The sequence below is a fragment of the Danio aesculapii genome, chromosome 13 (genome assembly GCF_903798145.1).
Source record: "Danio aesculapii chromosome 13, fDanAes4.1, whole genome shotgun sequence".
Taxonomy (NCBI): Eukaryota; Metazoa; Chordata; class Actinopteri; order Cypriniformes; family Danionidae; genus Danio; species Danio aesculapii.
In genome coordinates, this window is record NC_079447.1 from 24,404,659 (window position 1) to 24,423,118 (window position 18,460).

General features: G+C 34.6%; 1 protein-coding gene across 11 annotated transcripts in view; it reads right to left on the reverse strand.

Moving 5' to 3' along the window:
• Positions 1-534: 534 nt before the first annotated feature.
• The window catches only part of tacc2 (transforming, acidic coiled-coil containing protein 2), a 65,997-nt gene continuing 48,071 nt past the window's right edge, over positions 535-18,460 (reverse strand). For 4 of the 11 annotated variants that reach the window (XM_056470481.1, XM_056470483.1, XM_056470478.1 and 1 more), the window contains 9 exons: positions 16,081-16,140; positions 11,738-11,869; positions 9,612-9,688; positions 6,558-6,601; positions 6,328-6,360; positions 4,687-4,847; positions 3,580-3,686; positions 3,197-3,317; positions 535-1,481 (listed from right to left, as the gene is read on the reverse strand). In XM_056470481.1, coding sequence (XP_056326456.1) covers positions 1,416-1,481; positions 3,197-3,317; positions 3,580-3,686; positions 4,687-4,847; positions 6,328-6,360; positions 6,558-6,601; positions 9,612-9,688; positions 11,738-11,869; positions 16,081-16,140 — 801 coding nt within the window. In that variant the 3' untranslated portion in view covers positions 535-1,415. Of the gene's footprint in view, positions 1,482-3,196; positions 3,318-3,579; positions 3,687-4,686; positions 4,848-6,327; positions 6,361-6,557; positions 6,602-9,611; positions 9,689-11,737; positions 11,870-12,907; positions 14,216-16,080; positions 16,141-18,460 lie in introns of those variants that run through there. The other 7 variants (XM_056470486.1, XM_056470485.1, XM_056470484.1 and 4 more) reach the window with 3 other exon arrangements.

Sequence of the window (18,460 nt, forward strand, 5' to 3'; positions counted from 1 at the left end):
ATACTGTTATTACATGTATTTAAACACTATATACAGTACTTAGTTTTTAGTGTTTAAAAAATGTAATTTGATTTTTAAATAGATATAATGTAATGTATGAATATGCAAACATATTAGTATGTTTGTGAGATAAAAATGTCCATGCTGGAAAAAGATTTCCAATTTCTTTATTCCTCATTTTTTCTTAAAGTTTTTTTCTTCACTCAGTGAGTTTGGTTCTCTGCCAGCATATAATTGCCACTAAATTAGTCTGTCTGGCATGATTTTAAGACCCATCTGCCAGCTAACTTTTCATGCATACGTAGGATCCTGTCAGCAAAATGCATTGTTTGTTCATTAAAATCATTATTGCTTTCACAAAATGCCTGAGTGGGAGGATACAGTGTCTGCTAATCTATTAAAGTCTGTTATACAGTCTATTAGCATTAATTACTGAACAAATTAGAAATGATGATTATTATTATAAGACCAAACATAATGCCTCAACATGAGCTTATATAAAGTCTGTGATATGAGTCAGATAAACAGAACGTATGTATTGCCATCTTTTATTGCACTTTGTAAGCATGTCCTGCACAACTGACAGTGTGAAACATCAGCTTTAGCATGACTGAGACAAAACCATTCAGATTAAATTAGCTCAGAACCACTGACAGCGTCGAGTGAGTTCTTTTATATATCAAAATAAAATCCAAAAATAAAATCGCACATCAGTGTTGCTAAAAGACAACGAATCAAATGAACAACAAGTATCTACAAAGATACACAAGGAAGCAGATCGGTACCAAAATCTGCAGTTGTGTTCCTTTACTATATTCAAGTCATTTTTTATCATATTTACAAAACCGTCAAGGCCTACAACATGCATGTTTTTTTCATGAACATGAATACCACTTTGTGACAACTGAATGATTAGTTCATCTGTTTTACATTATATATTCTATATATATTTATATTGTCTCTGGTGTTTTGGAGTTAAGAAGAGGGTACGACAGGGTTCAGTTTAACAGTCGGCTCCATCAGTGGTTGTCATGGCAAAGACACTCATAACTTCAGACTCACTATAAACACATACTCTCTGTTTGTGTGCGTGTGAGCTATACAGACTGTCAAAAAAAGTCTCTACTGATGGGCAGTACTTTCACAAGACCCTCAACATAGGTAAGTTGGTGTACATTAATACATCAAAATGCAGAGAAAATAATTACAGCCAGAATCTAGTGTGTTTTCCCAGTCAATGGGACAGTTTATGTGAAGACGTCAGTAGTGTGAGATCCTTTTGTTCGTTTAGTTCATAGTTCTGTCCATTAGAAAGAGAAACAAACAATACCCGACACGTTCCCCCTGCTACTCCATCATTACAGTCGTTGTTGTTGTCTCTTTGTGGTTTGGACTGAACACTGTTGAATGGACAGCTAGCTCTTCCCCATCTTGGCAATCAGTTCATCACAAATTTTGGTCAGTTCCTCGATTTCTTTGTTCTTTAAAAAGAATTAGGAAAAAAACATCATGTCAATATCTGAAGGTTTGTATTTTAAAAATATATAGTACATACACAATATAAAATATACAAGGCTGCATTTACTTGATCAAAAACACAAAAATCTTTTAAAATATTATTTCTATTTCTATATATATATGTATATATTTATATATATGTGTATATGTATATGTGTATATGTATATATATATATATATATATATATATATATATATATATATATATATATATATATATATATATATATACATATATGTATATATGTATATATATATGTATATATGTATATATGTGTATATATATATATATATATATATATATATATATATATATATATATATATATATGTATATATATGTATATATATATATATATATATATATATATATATATATATATATATACATATATATATATATATACATATATATACATATATACATATATACATATATATATATATATATATATATATATATATATATATATATATATATATATATATATATATATATATATATATATATACAGTTGAAGTCAGAATTATTAGCCCCCTTTGAATTTTTTTTATTTTTAAAATCTTTTCCAGATGATGTTTTACAGTGGTAGGACATTTTCACAGTATTTGAAAATCATGTCTGATATGTCTGATAACATTTCTGATAATTCTGAAATATTTTGTCTGATAATTTAATATTAAATTTTAAATATTAAATAAATATTATATAATATTAAAACTATTATGTTTAGAAATGTGTTGAAAACAATCTTCTCTCCGTTAAACTGAAATTGGGGAAAAAATAAACAGGGGGGCTAATAATTCAGAGGGGCTAATAATTCTGACTTCAACTGTATATATTTCCACCACATTTTCTGAAATATAACAATCAAATTTTTTTCATTGTAACGTTTGGTTCTGTTTGTGTACTTTGTATTCTGTTTCCTTTGGGTCTTGTGTTTAATTACTGTTTCCTTTCTCTGACTGCTAGTTAGTTTCTGTTGACTCATTAGCTTAACTGATTATGTTCACCTGTTTCTGGTTTGGTTCGTAGTTTAGCCATGTATTTAACCCCTTGGTTTGGTTCTTCCCTTAGTCCTGCATTGTCAATAGGATAAATCCTTTTGTCTTACTGTCTGATGCTGTTACTCTGATGCTTTCCTTCTGGATTACGTGCTCTTTTTTTTGTTAATGACGTAAATCTGCTGTGGATGAAAGGCTATACTCTATTTCCATTGCCCGTACCGTTACAATTATTTTTAATGTTCAATGCATAATTTTTATGAGTCACGATACATACTTTTCTAGGATTATTCCATGAATAGAAAGTTCAAATTAAGTTTCAAATGAAAGTCTTTGAGCTGGACGGACGGACGGACGGACGGACGGACGGACGGACAGACAGACAGACAGACAGACAGACAGACAGACAGACAGACAGACAGACAGACAGACAGACAGACAGACAGACAGACAGACAGACAGATAGATAGATAGATAGATAGATAGATAGATAGATAGATAGATAGATAGATAGATAGATAGATAGATAGATAGATAGATAGATAGATAGATAGATAGATAGATAGATAGATAGATAGATAGATACATAGATAGATAGATAGATAGATAGATAGATACATAGATAGATAAGTATGAAAGAAAAGATGAACATGGATTTGTGATTGTAAGCAAACCTTTTGTTCCAGTGTGCGCTCCAGTGAATCCACCTTCATCTGCTCTTTCCTCAGACTGGCCTGATGTGCTGCCTGCTCCTGCTTGGCTTTGGCTCTCACCTGAGCAATTTCAGAATTTGCCCTGTGGGTGTCACATGGCCAGAGACACACCATCATTTCAAATCTATAAGGACTCTAATCTTTATATATATAGGACCTTTCTAAGACATATGCGCTGTATGTCTGTATTCACACACATTATCAAGTGAAAAGCAGTGCATTCAACTGTGTATAAATGTAAGTTTGGGCATGACCCTTAATTATACTAAAGTTATTATTTCAGGAAACAGAAATTATGTACACAGTAAAACATATTAGTGGACTTGTGAAATATCAGTACTTACTTATCCAGTTTCTCCTCAGCATGGATCTTTAGGGCCTGATATCGCTGCTCCTCCTTACGGACACGAGACAGATACTCCTGCGCACATTTCTTCAGGACATCCTCATTCTGATGGAAAAACAAAAAAACTCAAGTCAGCTATAATGATGATTAATGTTGACTCCATTAAAATCACTTACTGTAAAGGGATAGTTCACCCAAAACTGCAAATTCAGTCATCATTTACTCATAATTTACCCTTCACTTAATACAAACCTTTATGAGTTTCTTTTTTTTGTTGTTTTTGTTGAAAACCAATAACCATTGACTTCCACAGCATTCGTTTCTCCTACAACGGATGTCAGTGGTTACTGGTTTCCAAAATTTTAAGATATTGCCTTTTGTATTCAACAGATAAAAGTAACTCAGAATTGCGTGAACTATCCCTTTAAGGGCAATAGGATGATGTTAAAGGTGACCATGAAATCTATAGTTTTTTTTACTGAATAGAAGATTGTATTATTAATTACAATTGATTTATCTGTCTGCATATTTTTTATTTCATTATTTATTTATATATTTGCCTTCATAATCTTTCATGACAAAAACTTCCCCTCCTTCCAATGATATCTCATCTCTGGTAAACTCATGAACAAATGAATCAATCATGCACAACTTACAAGTGAGTGGGAAAACAAGCCAATGCAAAGGATGTGGATGACAGCTATGTTTTGAACATAATCTGTGTGTTTTGGTACAACGCAGCAAAATGGGAACATCTTGTTTTGATATGAAGTATGAATGCCACCTTGTTTTGGCTTTAACCAACAACCAAAAATTTGCTTAAGGTGTGAACTACTGTGAATTATGCAGGCATAGTGAATCTAGGAATTTCTGATGGGAGCAAATAAGTGTCTAAGTTGGTCAAACAACCAACAGAATTTTATGGAATATTATGGCATTAAACAAACATAATCAATGAATCATAATTAATTAAATAATCAAGTCCCAATCTATATATTTCTCACTGAATGTTCAGTTTCTCTGGGAAATATATCACATTTTAAATCAAAATATAAAATTCCAAAAAATCAAATGAGCTCCAAATGAAAATTCTCAAGTGACTCACTTTGCGGAAACCTTCCAAAACATCTTTCATCTTCTCGTAGCGACGGAACAAGTCAGCAAGGGATTTCTCCACAGAGTTAAGATCAGCCAAAGCCTGGTCCTTCTCCAGGATCAGCTGTTGGATAGTGTGGTGAGACACAGACTTCTCCCTCTGTTCACCCTCTGAGACATACACACAAATTTATGAAGTTAATATTACGCAGATATATAATGCACAATATGAAAAATGTATAGATGTGCTAATATTCTTTTTGGATGAAGCAGAGGTTAATCTTAATGTAGATATGAAATTATACTATAGTATGGCGACATTGTTGATGATGAAAAATGAAAATGCAGATTTCAGACCTGCATTTCTGGTGCATGCAGACACAAACACACACAAACTGGAGAAAACCACTGAGACATGGTGAAAGATGAGAAGACCTTTGAAAAACTTACTCAGCACCTCCTTAACAGTTTTTAGAGAAACTTTATGAAAAGATTTATTGTTACAAATTTCATATTAGCAAGTCTTAGCAGGTCAACTAAAATATTTTATTTTAATGAACTGTGTTTTTTTTTTTTAAGTTTCACAGATTCAACTGAATCCTCACTCATTTACATAAAATATCTGGAACTCTTTTAGAGTTAAATAAGTACTACAATCTCTAAATTAAAAAAAAACAGATTATACTATTACTTAAATTTACATAAGTTAATATGTATACAAGTGAAAAAAAATAATTAACATATATATTGAGCAAGGAATAAAAAAATATAAGATATTCATAATCATAAAAAAAATCCTTTTTAAAATAAATGATTATTTATATTCATCAAGGAAATGTGTCTGTACAATGAGCTTGTAGTTTGGAAAACCACAGTATCAAAATAGCTTCCCCAACACTGATGAGCTGAAGATGGAATATATTTCAGAGAACACAAAAAGACCTTGAGGAACATCAACAGATGATGCTAAAATGAGAGGCCGACAACTAGGCCGACAATCAGGCTAGAGAAGAGAAAACTCTCTGACACAGTCAGATGCGGTGAATGCAACACAAACAAAGAAAATAAAGATTCGCTGTTACTTACCAGGCATGCCTGAGTGATATATCAAATATTTATGGGGAACGGAGGAAGCAAAACAGAAAGAAGGGACGGCATTAAGTCAAGCCAGCAGGGTGGGACATGTGTGAGAGAAAAAGCGTGTCGCTAACATGGGAGAATATCGAAATTAATGAAAGTGTGAAAGAACAAAATGAAGTGTAGTAGGTGGTGAAAGCCAGAAAATGGCCAAGAAATGGAAAAAGAAATGATGAGCAATGATACAAAGTAAAACAAATAATATATACAGCTGGAAAGTGGAATATCAAGAGTGGATTTTTAACATGAATACGTTTTTTGTGTGTCATTGCAAAGAGAGAAAAGCATGTCAAGGTTAAACCAGGCAACTAAGATCACATATATCTGAACATGTAAGAATGAACACAGTCTACAGCATTTACATGGCTGTAAACACTGAAAAGGCAAAGAAATTAGATTAATTTGTCAGTGGGTGAGGCCTGGTAAGGGACATGTCTGAGCAGAAACATGTTGGAGTTTTCTGAGATCAAGTGGAATACATAGGGAGACATAAAGGTATTTGCTCATAACTGACCGGTGTTTGGGTCCGGAGGCACGAAAGATTTATCTGCAAATTAAATGAGAAATGAAAAGACTTATTGCATATGTGTGTGAGTGTGGTGTGACTGGGGAAAGGGGTGTGTGCCTGTTCATTTATAGCAGAAGAAAAAGGGCAATCAAGGGGTTGAAGTGTGTCCAAAAAACACATGGATCAAAAATCCCAAGGAGAAGATGAAAGTTTATTTAGCAAATATCTTGACTCACCAATCATCTCTGCAATGGTCTTTTCATATTCCATAACTATCCTCCTGTGAAGAATGAAGAAAAAACACCTTTGTCAAATAGGTTTTATTTGGTCATTGAATAGACTTACAATAATCACAAGTTCCAGGGTTATTTTTTTAATGTGTAAACTTACGAAAACAAACAAACCCCAATCACCCCAACCCTAGCCTGTAAGTTTATAATACAGTGATAATCAAAACAACTTTTTAGTTATAATATATATTGCTTTAGGGAAAAGGATTCCCCATGAAGTGACAGAAGAAAGGTCTCCAAATCTTGTGAAATCTCGTGAAATCTTGTGATTTTTAAAAGATATCTGGTTCATTGCAGAGTAGATATCAATTCTTCAAGCCATAGTTTAGCAGTTGGTGGATTAGACAAAACCCTTTTAATCTGCAAGATCTGCTTCCCATACAAATATTTAGATTGTAAAACAGGCTGTGTAATTTTCCATAAAATAAATGTATTAATACATACATATTCAAAATCAAATATTTTAGGATTTTTGTAATTTTTTTTTTACAAAAAAAAAACAAGAATATATTTACAGAGCTCTGCACATGACATGCAAAAACATTATTGAGGCCACAAATAAACAATCTATTCTCTTGGTTTTTGTAAATCATAGCCACAGTTTACAAGTTTGTTCACTCACATGGAAATTTAGTACATTTTGGACTACCTTTTCGCATTTGTGCCCTCAATTTCAACCCAGGCTCATTCTGATTATGTACCCCTATATACATTTCTGGAGAGAGCAAAATACGTCCCAGGAGATACGTTTTTTATTTTTGCATATTTTGGTTTCACGAATCCACCAGAGTGTGTATGCTTTTTCAGATCTCAAATGTTTTTTGCAAGCGCCATTCTCGCTTGCTGTTCCACAAGAGGCCGTTGTCGACTGACTGTCTACTGACTGAATGACTGACTTACCAATCGACTGACCCACCCTCCCACTTGCCTAAACCCAACCAATAGTGTTTTCAAAAGCACCGATTGACTCGCCCATCCAAATCACTAAACCCAACTGACAGTTTTAAAAAGCATTCCAGAAAAAGAAAAGCTCCCTGATTTTTACCACGTTTACAGATTTTACCACATTCTCACCCTGTTATTTACTTGTTTATTCCTTTTTTTAGCTTTTGTTTTTGTCTTAACTGTTTTCTGCACCCGTTCTTCACAGAACCCCGTTGTCATGGTAAACTCTGCTCTGCATCTCAAGTTCATAGACATACATGTTAAGCTACCGGACAAACTGGTAACAGCAGGAAAGCCATCCATATGGAGGTAAGCAGTCAGCTGGTAAGCGAGAAAAGGAACGATGTCATGCCGCCCCGTAGCGTTCATTTTAAAGATGAAATGCAGCCATACATACTTCTGGTTACATGATTCACATTCTCCACGTTTTCACAAAAATATTGAGCTGCACAATCGTCTTCAACTTTGAAAATGATAAGAAATGTTTCTTGAGCATCAGTTCAACATAACAGAATGACTTCTGAAGAATCAAAGGATTCTTAAGACACTTAAGTTAACAAGACACATATTTGGAAACCTTCAATGCTTTTAAATTGAAGTGTTTAATTTAACTCAAAAATAGGTATCCTAGAATCTATTTGCATTTAGATCTCTTTCAGATGATCCGATCACAAAGGTTTAGTGTTAATACAAGTGTAAACAGCATCTAAAATATTGCGTGATCTTATTACTAAAATCACACACAGAGCAGAAGCTTATAAAGCTAACTGTGGTTGAGCTTCAAAGTCAAACAAATTTAATGGATAGAATGAGGATTTTCTTTTCCGTTTATCCATTTTTTACTGACTTATTGAGTGCTACATGTAGTCACAAATCGGAGGCCCTCCCTCAGAAATCAGATCACAGAATCAGATAAGAAAGTAGTCACAAAAGACTTGATTCACGTTACTACCAGTAATGTTTTCTTGGCTTTCCACTTGTGATCGGATCACCCCAGACGGATCCTAATACCAGGTGTAAACAGGATTTACAACCGCATTTGAAAGTGTCCCAAATTGGATGTAAAACAATCCACGGTAATATTTTTTTGTCTGTTTGCACGCATGCAGAAAGATTCGCTCTGCTCCAGATGCCAGTGAAAAACGAACTGCTTTAAAGATGTAAAGGCAAACTGGATGGCGGTGATTAAAATACATGAGGTGACAATAACTTTAAACACTTCTAAACAAGGTTGATTACAGAAAGGTCAGTAAATTGGCTTTTCTTATGTCATGTGTGGAGTTGAGCTCGCAGAAAGGTTTGGAGAAAAGCAGGTTGCCGGCACAGTAAGCGGATGGATTAGCTATGCCTTCCCTTAGCCTCTTATGCCTTTCTTATCCTAAGCCCAATCAGGCTAATGAACTAAGCTCCATTCTTATCCACACTAACAAGACCCGGTCCAGCTGGCTGTAATCCTCAACCCTCCCCATTTGCCTTGTTCACATTGTCTGTTGAAAACAAAAGCTTTTAAATGTGTGCTTGTTCTTCTGATATAAAAAACTGCATTTATTTTATTAACAGGGATAAAAAGCTTAAAAAATGTTGAAAAAAAATGTGTGTGTGGATTGTCACTTGATTTGACCCCACAGTTAAGAGATTCTGAAGCAAAAGAACATATGTATATGACTTTATAATAGCATAAAATTGAGTGATGAAAGTTAAATGTGATTTCTTTTATCTTTACATCTATTTCCTCTTTTGTCCAGCCCCCACCCTTGGCACACCTTATAGGTTGAGGACCTCTTTAATTGGCTTTCCGCTTACGCTCGACTTCAAAAAACTGTAGGAAAGGGATAAACAGATTGAGAGGTGGACTGAGGTTGGTGCAGGAGCTGTAAGCAGAGCCTTATGTGGTTTACTGTATTTGGGGATTTCTAATGGTGAGTAAATGCTTAGGCATATCAACTAAAACAAGTAGTTAATATATGTTTTTGGATTGAGAAATGATGGAAACTTTACTTGTCACAACTCACAGGACGCCATGGATCTACATACAATATATGAGAAGACACCCACCTCATCTCCTCCACCTCCCGTCTACTCTCTTCGTATTTCCTCTTCCACTCCATGGCTTCTTTCTCTTTCACAACAATCTGAAATAAGAGCAACATCAATTCATATACATCATCATTTCTCTCTTGAAACGGTTAAATCAAGATCATTCTGTGTTGATGCAAATTGAGGTTATGATTTGGCATGTTTATCACTGACAATATCTTTGTTTAATATTTATGAGGTTTATGAAGTTCAGCAGACAACAAGAATGAAACCACTTAGTTTTGTCCACGATTGTTTTATTGGATTTGCATATGTAGATGTAGCTCTAAAAAATAAAGATGAGTTTACAGTTGACTATTAGAATAGGGCAGTGTTTAAGCTAATTAAAAATAAATGGCTACTTTCACAAGTTAAGAGAAATGATCCTTTCATGCTCACTTGTTTCAGCTTTGTAATACAGAAAACACTCATCTATCCAATTGAAGCTAAACACAGCATGTGAAAGTGACGGTATAAATATATTTCAGGAATATTTCAGGATATTTAAGGAAATGTGATTTCAAGCAGTTTATGATTGATTGTTATTTAGCAAGGCAAATTTCATCACTTTTAATTCAGAGTTATAAATAAATCTTATGCTTTTATGAAAACTGCAGATTTCATTTAGAAATTGTGACCCTGGTCTTATTATGGGTATTTTTTAATTAATATTTATATTGTATACCATCTGAAGGCTGAATAAACAAGCATCCTATTGATCAATGGTTTATTAGAATGGGCAAATATTTGTCAGAGATACAAGAATCTAAAAATGTGGAATCTGAGTGTTCAAAAAATACTAAATACTAAGAAAAAAGCATTAAAGTTGTTCAAATTAAGTCATTAATTATTTATAATCAAAAATATTTTATCTGAAAACTTTGATATATTTACAGAATGAATATATTGATATTATTAATATATAATTTCATTTATTTTATTTTCCTTCGGCTTAGTCCCTTTATTCATCAGGGGTTGCACAGTGGAATGAATCCCCAACTTATCCAGCATATGTTTCACACAGCGGATGCCCTTTCAGCTGCAACCCAGTACTGGGAAACACCCATACACTCTCACATTCACAGACATACACTACGATCAATTTAGCTTCACCTATACCACTTGTCTTTAGATTGTGGGGGAAACCAGAGAAACCCACGCAAACTTGGGGAGAACATGCAAACTCCACACAAAAATGCCAACTGACCCAGCCAGGGCTTGAACCAGCAACCTTCTTGCTGTGGGGCGACAGTGCTAACCACTGAGCCACCGTGTCACCCTTAATATATATTTATAATAATGAATTAAATATTCATTCATTCATTCATTCATTTTCTTTTCGGCTTAGTCCCTTTATTAATCTGGGGTCACCACAGCGGAATGAACCACCAACTTATCCAGCATATGTTTTACGCAGCGGATACCCTATCAGCCGCAACCCATCACTGGGAAACCCATACACACTCATTCGCACACATACATACACTATGGACAATTTAGCCTACCCAATTCACCTGTACCGCATGTCTTTGGATTGTGGGGGGAAACCGGAGCACCCGGAGGAAACCCACGCAAACGCAGGGAGAACATGCAAACTCCACACAGAGTTCTACGCCGAGGCTTGAACCAGCGACCTTCTTGCTGTGAGGTGACAGCACTACCTACTGCACCACTGCGTTGAATTAAATATAATATAAATTAATATAAAATTATATCATGTATCTTTTGCTATTGCCAATAATATCCCTGTGCAAATTAAGATGGATTTTGTTGCCCAGGCAGGGTCATAATAATTATGAAATATGTATATAATTCTATAATAATATTGAATATTTAAATATATACTCAATAATATCTATAAATATTTAAAAGGATATTTTACCCAAAAATGAACATTTATTCACTTGTTCCAACACTGTTTCTTCCTTTTTTGTGTTTAATACTGTAGGTTTGGAGGGGTTTTTGAGGTTAAGTAAATATTGACAATAACAAACATTGGGTGAACGATTTCTTTAAATAACACTTTCTAGGATTATGTCTAGGATATTCCCCTTATTAAAGTTTCAGTATTTTGATGTGGTTTCATGCAGCATGTGAGCACCTACCTCTTCTCGGGCAATGCCCAGAGAGTGGTCCATGTCACGTGGCAGATGAGGACTTTCTCCTTCAATGTATCCTGTTCGGGAGTAGAGGGAGCCCTTCAAAACGCTGCTGTCCCCCGGTGAGGCCATTTCCCTCTGTTTCCAATGAGAGAGTTGCGGAGAAACCATTAAAAACAAGTACATTTGATTTCTTTACAAAAAACATTCATTTCACACACCCTGGAAGGAAGCAGCACTTCATCTACAGGTTCTACTCAGCAAAAAGCCATAAAGCCATGAAGAGCAGGCTCTTAGTTCAGGGGTTCAAAAGCTTCCAGCGGTCTGCGATAGGCCCGCTGTATACAGCTGGGATGTTATGATTGACAATCCCCAATATGAGATGGGTGTGAATAGCTGTTTGTCATGAAAGGTTTGCAGGTGTGACCGGATCCGGGTCAGGAAGCAATGGTGTGTCAAATGAGGACTGCAGGAGTACAGGCTATTGGAGATCAAATAATGCGCAGTTGATTTCATTTGAAGGCTGATCCATTTTGCAAATATAAATAAAAAAGAAAAATATATATTTTTTAAATATATAAAATATCTATTTGGGCAGTTAATAGCCATAACAAACACAAAAGGCTGTAAAAAATATCTGCATATGTTCCACAAAAAAGGACAGAGGTGTTTTATGAATATCTGCTTTGAAATGCATACAGTAGAAGTCATAATTATTAGCCCCCCTGAATTATTAGCCCCCTGTTTATTTTTTCCCCAATTTCTGTTTAACAGAGAGATTTTTTAAAAACATTTCTAAACATAATAGTTTTAATAACTCTTTCTAATAACTGACTAATTTTATCTTTGCCATGATGACAGTAAATAATATTTTCCTAGATATTTTTCAAGACACTTCTATACAGCTTAAAGTGACATTTAAGGCTAAACTACGCTAATTAGGTTAACTAGGCAGATTCGGGTAATTAGGCAAGTTATTGCATAACGATGGTTTGTTCTGTGGACTATCGAAAATTTTGACCTTAAATGGTTTTTTAAAAAAAATTTAAAAATAGCTTTTATTCTAGCCAAAATAAAACAAATAAAGACTTTCTCCAGAAGAAAAATTATTATCAGACATACTGTGAAAATTTCCTTGCTTTGATAAACATCATTTGCGAAATATTTAACAAAGAAAAAAAATTCAAAGGGGAGCTAATAAATTTGACTTCAAGTGTATGTGTACTGTAATTTTCAAATTCGATTTGCTTTCAAATGTACCTTTTCAGATTAAAGTGCATTGTCTCCAAATGGCTTAATTATAGTCAATGATGGAGTGTTGTTACTGAATAATCATCATGTTTAGCCCTCAAACCCACTTGCTGATTAGATCTGATTAATTCTTCCTAACAAAGCTGGATTAGGAGATTAATCGAGTTTGACTCTTATTCAGGGTAGGGGGCCGTGTGTTAGGGTACAACACAGAATGCCAATCGCATAATGTTTGGTCTGAAATGAGCATTATTGCCTAAACCATTTACTGTGCTATTAGGCAATGTGATAAAACACAAACTATTACAAACCTGAAATGATATGACTGATCTTGTAGTATTGTTAAGTTTTGAAGTTTTGTAGAGTAATTAAGTATTGTAGAGTTGAAGTAAGGAACTTGTTGTCTTAAATCTCTCTAACTACAGTATATAAATTAGATGTGGTCTGGATATGGCATTTCACTTTAAAAAATGCTGAGTTATATTTTTTTTACCAAATAAAAAGGGTTGAGGCTGTTGACACATTTTGGGTAGATTTTTGGGGGTAAATTCTACGTTATTTTTCCAATCTGAATGCTAGGGTTAAACCTGTTGGGTCTTTTGGTTTTTTTTAAGTGTTATTTTTCAGTGCTAGGTAAACTACAACAAAATTCTGCACTGCCTATCGTTGCTTATAAACTCCCTGGATGTGATCCGGCCCAAGAGAACAGCATGTTTTGTCATTACCAATCCTAAACACAGTCATTAGAGGGTAAGAAATGCAAAGCAGTTCAGTACGGCGGTGGAGTTGAGAAGTAATTCGGTCATCTTCAGAGCAGCTGTGCAGATTTGCATGAATGATACTGAGAAGAAAAGCTGTTTTAAAAATGAAGATGTCATAGAGAATGTGCTGAGGAAGCATGTGAAATGTGTCTGTGAGACTATTTTAGGATCAGCGTTATCTTATAATGTATGTTAAAATATTGAATATTTTAATAAGATCATCAATCCAGGGTAGTCCTCCATGAGCCTCATTACTCTATAATCCAGCGATATAATACAGTCTCACTCTTTTTATAGGCCTATATGAAAATACTTAATCCATTCTATGCCAAAAATATTTTTAGTACATTTAAGCTAAAATCTACTTTGGAAGTTAATTTCAGAGGTTATTCAGGGGCAGGAACTATACCTGTGGAATACGGGACGTCCTGCGACAGAGTTTTCTATCTGTCTGTGTGGATTTGACTGCAGTCTACAAAAATAACCAGACTAGTTTGGACAAGGTGATACAAAACCTAACAATTATTAAGAAAAATGTTATGGGATTTATAAAATGGTATGTGGATATTCATATTAAATGTGTCATATTATATGTGGATAGTCATATTAAATGAAAATAGGTTAGTTGGTGGTTTTCAATTGTATGAGACTGTCTTTTGTGGAATTTAGTTTGTAATTTGGGGTTACTTTTTGTTGTTTCTAGTTATAAAATGAAGAAATAAATATATAAATCTGAAAGGTCAATGATATCTTGTTTTGGACACTATCGTTTTAAAGTTTTGCAATCTAAAAGGCTGCATAATTTTCATAGGAGATACAGCAAACAGTAATATCGTGAAAGATTATTATAACTAAAAATACGAAAAAATGTCATTTCTTTCTAATTTTCAAATTTATTTATGTGATGGCGATTTTTAAGCATTCCGTAGTCTTCAATGTCACATGACCCGATAGAAATCATTCTAATTTGCTTATTTGCTGTTCAAAAAAATAATATTATTAATATCACCATCAGAAATGATTGCGTTTATAATGACACATTTTCTTTCTTTTCAGGATTCTTTGATGTATAGAATTTTCAAGTAACAGAAATACAAATCTTTTTTAGCAATGAACAATGTCCAAAAAAGTTAACATTAATTAAAATTAAAGGTGCAGTATGTAATTGGTTGAGCTAGGTATTGCATTCCTGGATCAAAATAAATGCAAGCGCAGGTTGCCAGATTGAGGACCAACAGGAGCAAGTCTGACTATCGAGCCTTAACGCTCATTTAAATCGTGTTCTATATAAAAGCAATGGCACACGATAGAAGGAATATTTTCCATATTAAAAGGAGTTTTTGTTCTAGTCAACGCACTGAATTGATATATTAAAAGCGGCTTCTATTTCTTGCATTTAACAACAGAAAACTGACAATGATCACCTCAGGGACATCTCATGTGCTTTATTCAGTGTTAAATGCTAACAATGTGAGTTTGAATGCTACTTGACATGACATTTATTGCCGTACTACTGAAAGCAGCAGCAGATGGTTCACCTCAGATCTTAAATATCGAATAAAATAAACTGTTTGAAATTGAACTGCAGAACTGTGACTCAAAACCAAAACATATCAGTGATTCAGCATGTACATTTAATAATGTTAAAGAGGTTTAATATGTATTAATTAGATTATAAACCTTACCACTTTGTGAGTGAGTACATATCCTGTGCTTCTAAATGCCGGTATTTAAAGTTCTATGGTGTTTTGTCTGGTGCAAACAGCCAAATTGCTTATCACTGCAAATCTTGTCACGTAGTATGTTGTTAGGACATGGGGTTACAATGTAACCTGCTTTACTAGTGTTTACGTTCATGATATTTATATTAATTGCTAATTAATAACCTAATGTGGAACTCCGAATCTGTCTCATTTCGGAGTCCGCTACTGTCCACCGGAGGTCGCATTCTAAAGCAGAATATCTGACTTCAGCATTGTTTTTCAAATAATCAAGAATGTTCACCTGGCATGTTTTTTAAATATCTGCAACCATATATTATGCTTTAAAAGAGTCAAGTCAAGTTACATACAGCACCTTTAATTTCTAAAATACTTCTATGAATATTTATGAATCTTGCTTTAAGAATATTTCTTTAAATAATAAAAAATAAACACAAAAATACTGATGAAATTAAGTTTTTAACAGGTAAGTGACGGGGTGTATTTGTTTGAAGATCTATTTTAATAATGGTTTAGTCTAATGAAGGTACAGGGGCACTGGGATTAGAATATACACTATGGACTAGATCTAGACTAGATCTTAGACTTGAGAGGGGTTGTTTTCTGTCCATCTTACTTTATCCATGTGAGAACCGTTGATATTCCAGCGACGTGGGCTGGGCTTCTTGAGACGAGACTGTGAAGTTTGCAAGACAACATCATGATTATGGAGGTGGAGGAATTTGAGATGTGTTAGAGGGGTTGTAGATGCATGTGTGCATGTTTGTATGTACTGTACGAGATTAGTCTGTTCATTCCATTTCCTGTTCAAATGCTGAGACTGAGGTGACAGTCGCTCATCCCACATGACTGAAAGCAGATCTGAGCTAAGCTTCATGTGAAGCCACACCAGCGGCCTCAGACCAGGCATACAGACGGTCCGTATGCCCACTCTATTCCAATGAGTTAGTGTACATTAGTAACAATCCAAACCAAAAACCAGAATGAATGTGACAAGGAATTCAGCTTTCAACTTTTTGTTTAGGGATAGTTTTGAAATTCTAAAACCAATTTTAAAAACATTAATTTTTGATGTAATGGTAACACTTTACAGCAGGGTTTCATTCGTTAACACTGTCAGTAAGGGTACTTTTTGTTTGGTTAGTTTGACCTTAAAAACACTTTATATCCAGCATTTATGGCAATTAGCAATTTGACTGCACTGACACAACTGGATGAGAACAACACTGAGCTGAACTGATGACACTTTTCTCTAGAGAGCCATTTTATATCTGAATATAATTAACAAATTGTGCATCATCACTGTGGTTGAACTGAACTAATGCCATACTGAGTGGGCACACTTCACTTTTTCATGCTCTACTCTGCACATAAATTTCACAGTATGCTCAAATACAGACAAGCCAGATGCATGGTGCATAAGGGCATTTCCCCGTGTTTTGATGGGCATTCTGGCCTGTTGTGCCATCAGCTTGACGGACCTCTCCAAATATACAAATTAGGCAATCACTGGGGAGAAAATGACATCAGCTTCACATTACCAAACATCAGGGCCGCACTGCCTGTTTGGCTATACCCTAAGAGGAAGAGGCTACATTTTAAGCAATTGTGCAAATAAGGGAGCATACATGTAAAAGAGTAGCAGAGAGAGGGTGGATTAAAAAAAGATATACACAAAAATATACAGGCAGATGCAGGGATATGGATGTACGATGGAGCTGCTGTGTATGGCTTGCCATCCACCTCTGCTGGGAGTTCTGCAGATTATTAGGTTGAATTTGGACAGTAGTTTAAAAGAAGAAAAGCTTTCTTCTCTGTAGTTTAAAATTTTATGAATATGTTAATTCAGTGATCAAGACAATGTGTGTTGAAGGAAGTTGGAGCTAAACTATGCAGGACATCGACCCTCCAGGACTGAGTTTGGACACCCCCGTTGTAAATGATATTTGAAAAAAAAAATGTAAATACTGGCACGCAACATATAGAGGACTATGCAGAAGAAATCGGCAAGCAAATCAAGCAAAAATGAGTGTAATTATGTTATTTTACTGTAAAATGTTGTATTAGTTAATATAAAGCAATGTTTTCTAGTCATTTTTGAATATTATTGAATAAATTAGGAAATTATCCATGGCACCTATATTTACCTTCGGCCCACTAGCCTCAATCAAGTTTGGTTTTTGGCCCTTCATAAAAAAAAGTTTGGGCACCCCTAGAGGAACCCATTTATGTTTTTATCAGCTCTCGTCTAGACAATTGCAATGAACTTTATGTTGGAATTAATCAAACCTTACTTCATCAGTTACAACTGGTGCAAAGTCGGAAACGTGAGCACATCACACCTGTCCTTTACTCTCTTCCCTGGCACACCGTTAAATTCCTTAAAATTGATTTTATACTACTGTTGTTGGTTTTTAATGCAGTTAATGGTCTTGCACCTTTATATTTATGCGAGATTTTAAAGGTTCATAAACCTAACAGGTCCCTACAATCAGTAGGCCAGTTGTTGCTGGAGGTCCCCAGATCCAGGTACAATGGGATGATCGTTTATTTGCAGTGGCAGGTCCAAACCACAGTTTTGGACCCTGCCTTCTTTAACCCTCCCTTTAGAACTTTGCATCATCACAAATGTGGCACTGTTCAAAGCAAAACTTAAAACCTATTTATTTAGACTTGCTGTTGATACTCTGTAGTACAAAATGCTGTTGTACTGTTTTATTGTCACTTGTGTTCTTTGTGTTTAAATGTTTAATTAAGTTTTTAATACCGAAAAGCACTTTGGGCCGCCTCCTGGTTGTAATAAGGTGCTACGGTATATAAGTAAAGTTGATTGATTGATTGATTGAAAAATGTAACATGAAACATGGTTCCCAACCCAGATGTCATCTGATAAGAGCAGGAGTGCATCGTAAAAAAGTAAAATAAAGGCCCACAGATTATTTGCCAAAAGTTTAACGACTGTAGTAAAGTGAAAAGGCATGTTGTAACATGTTTCA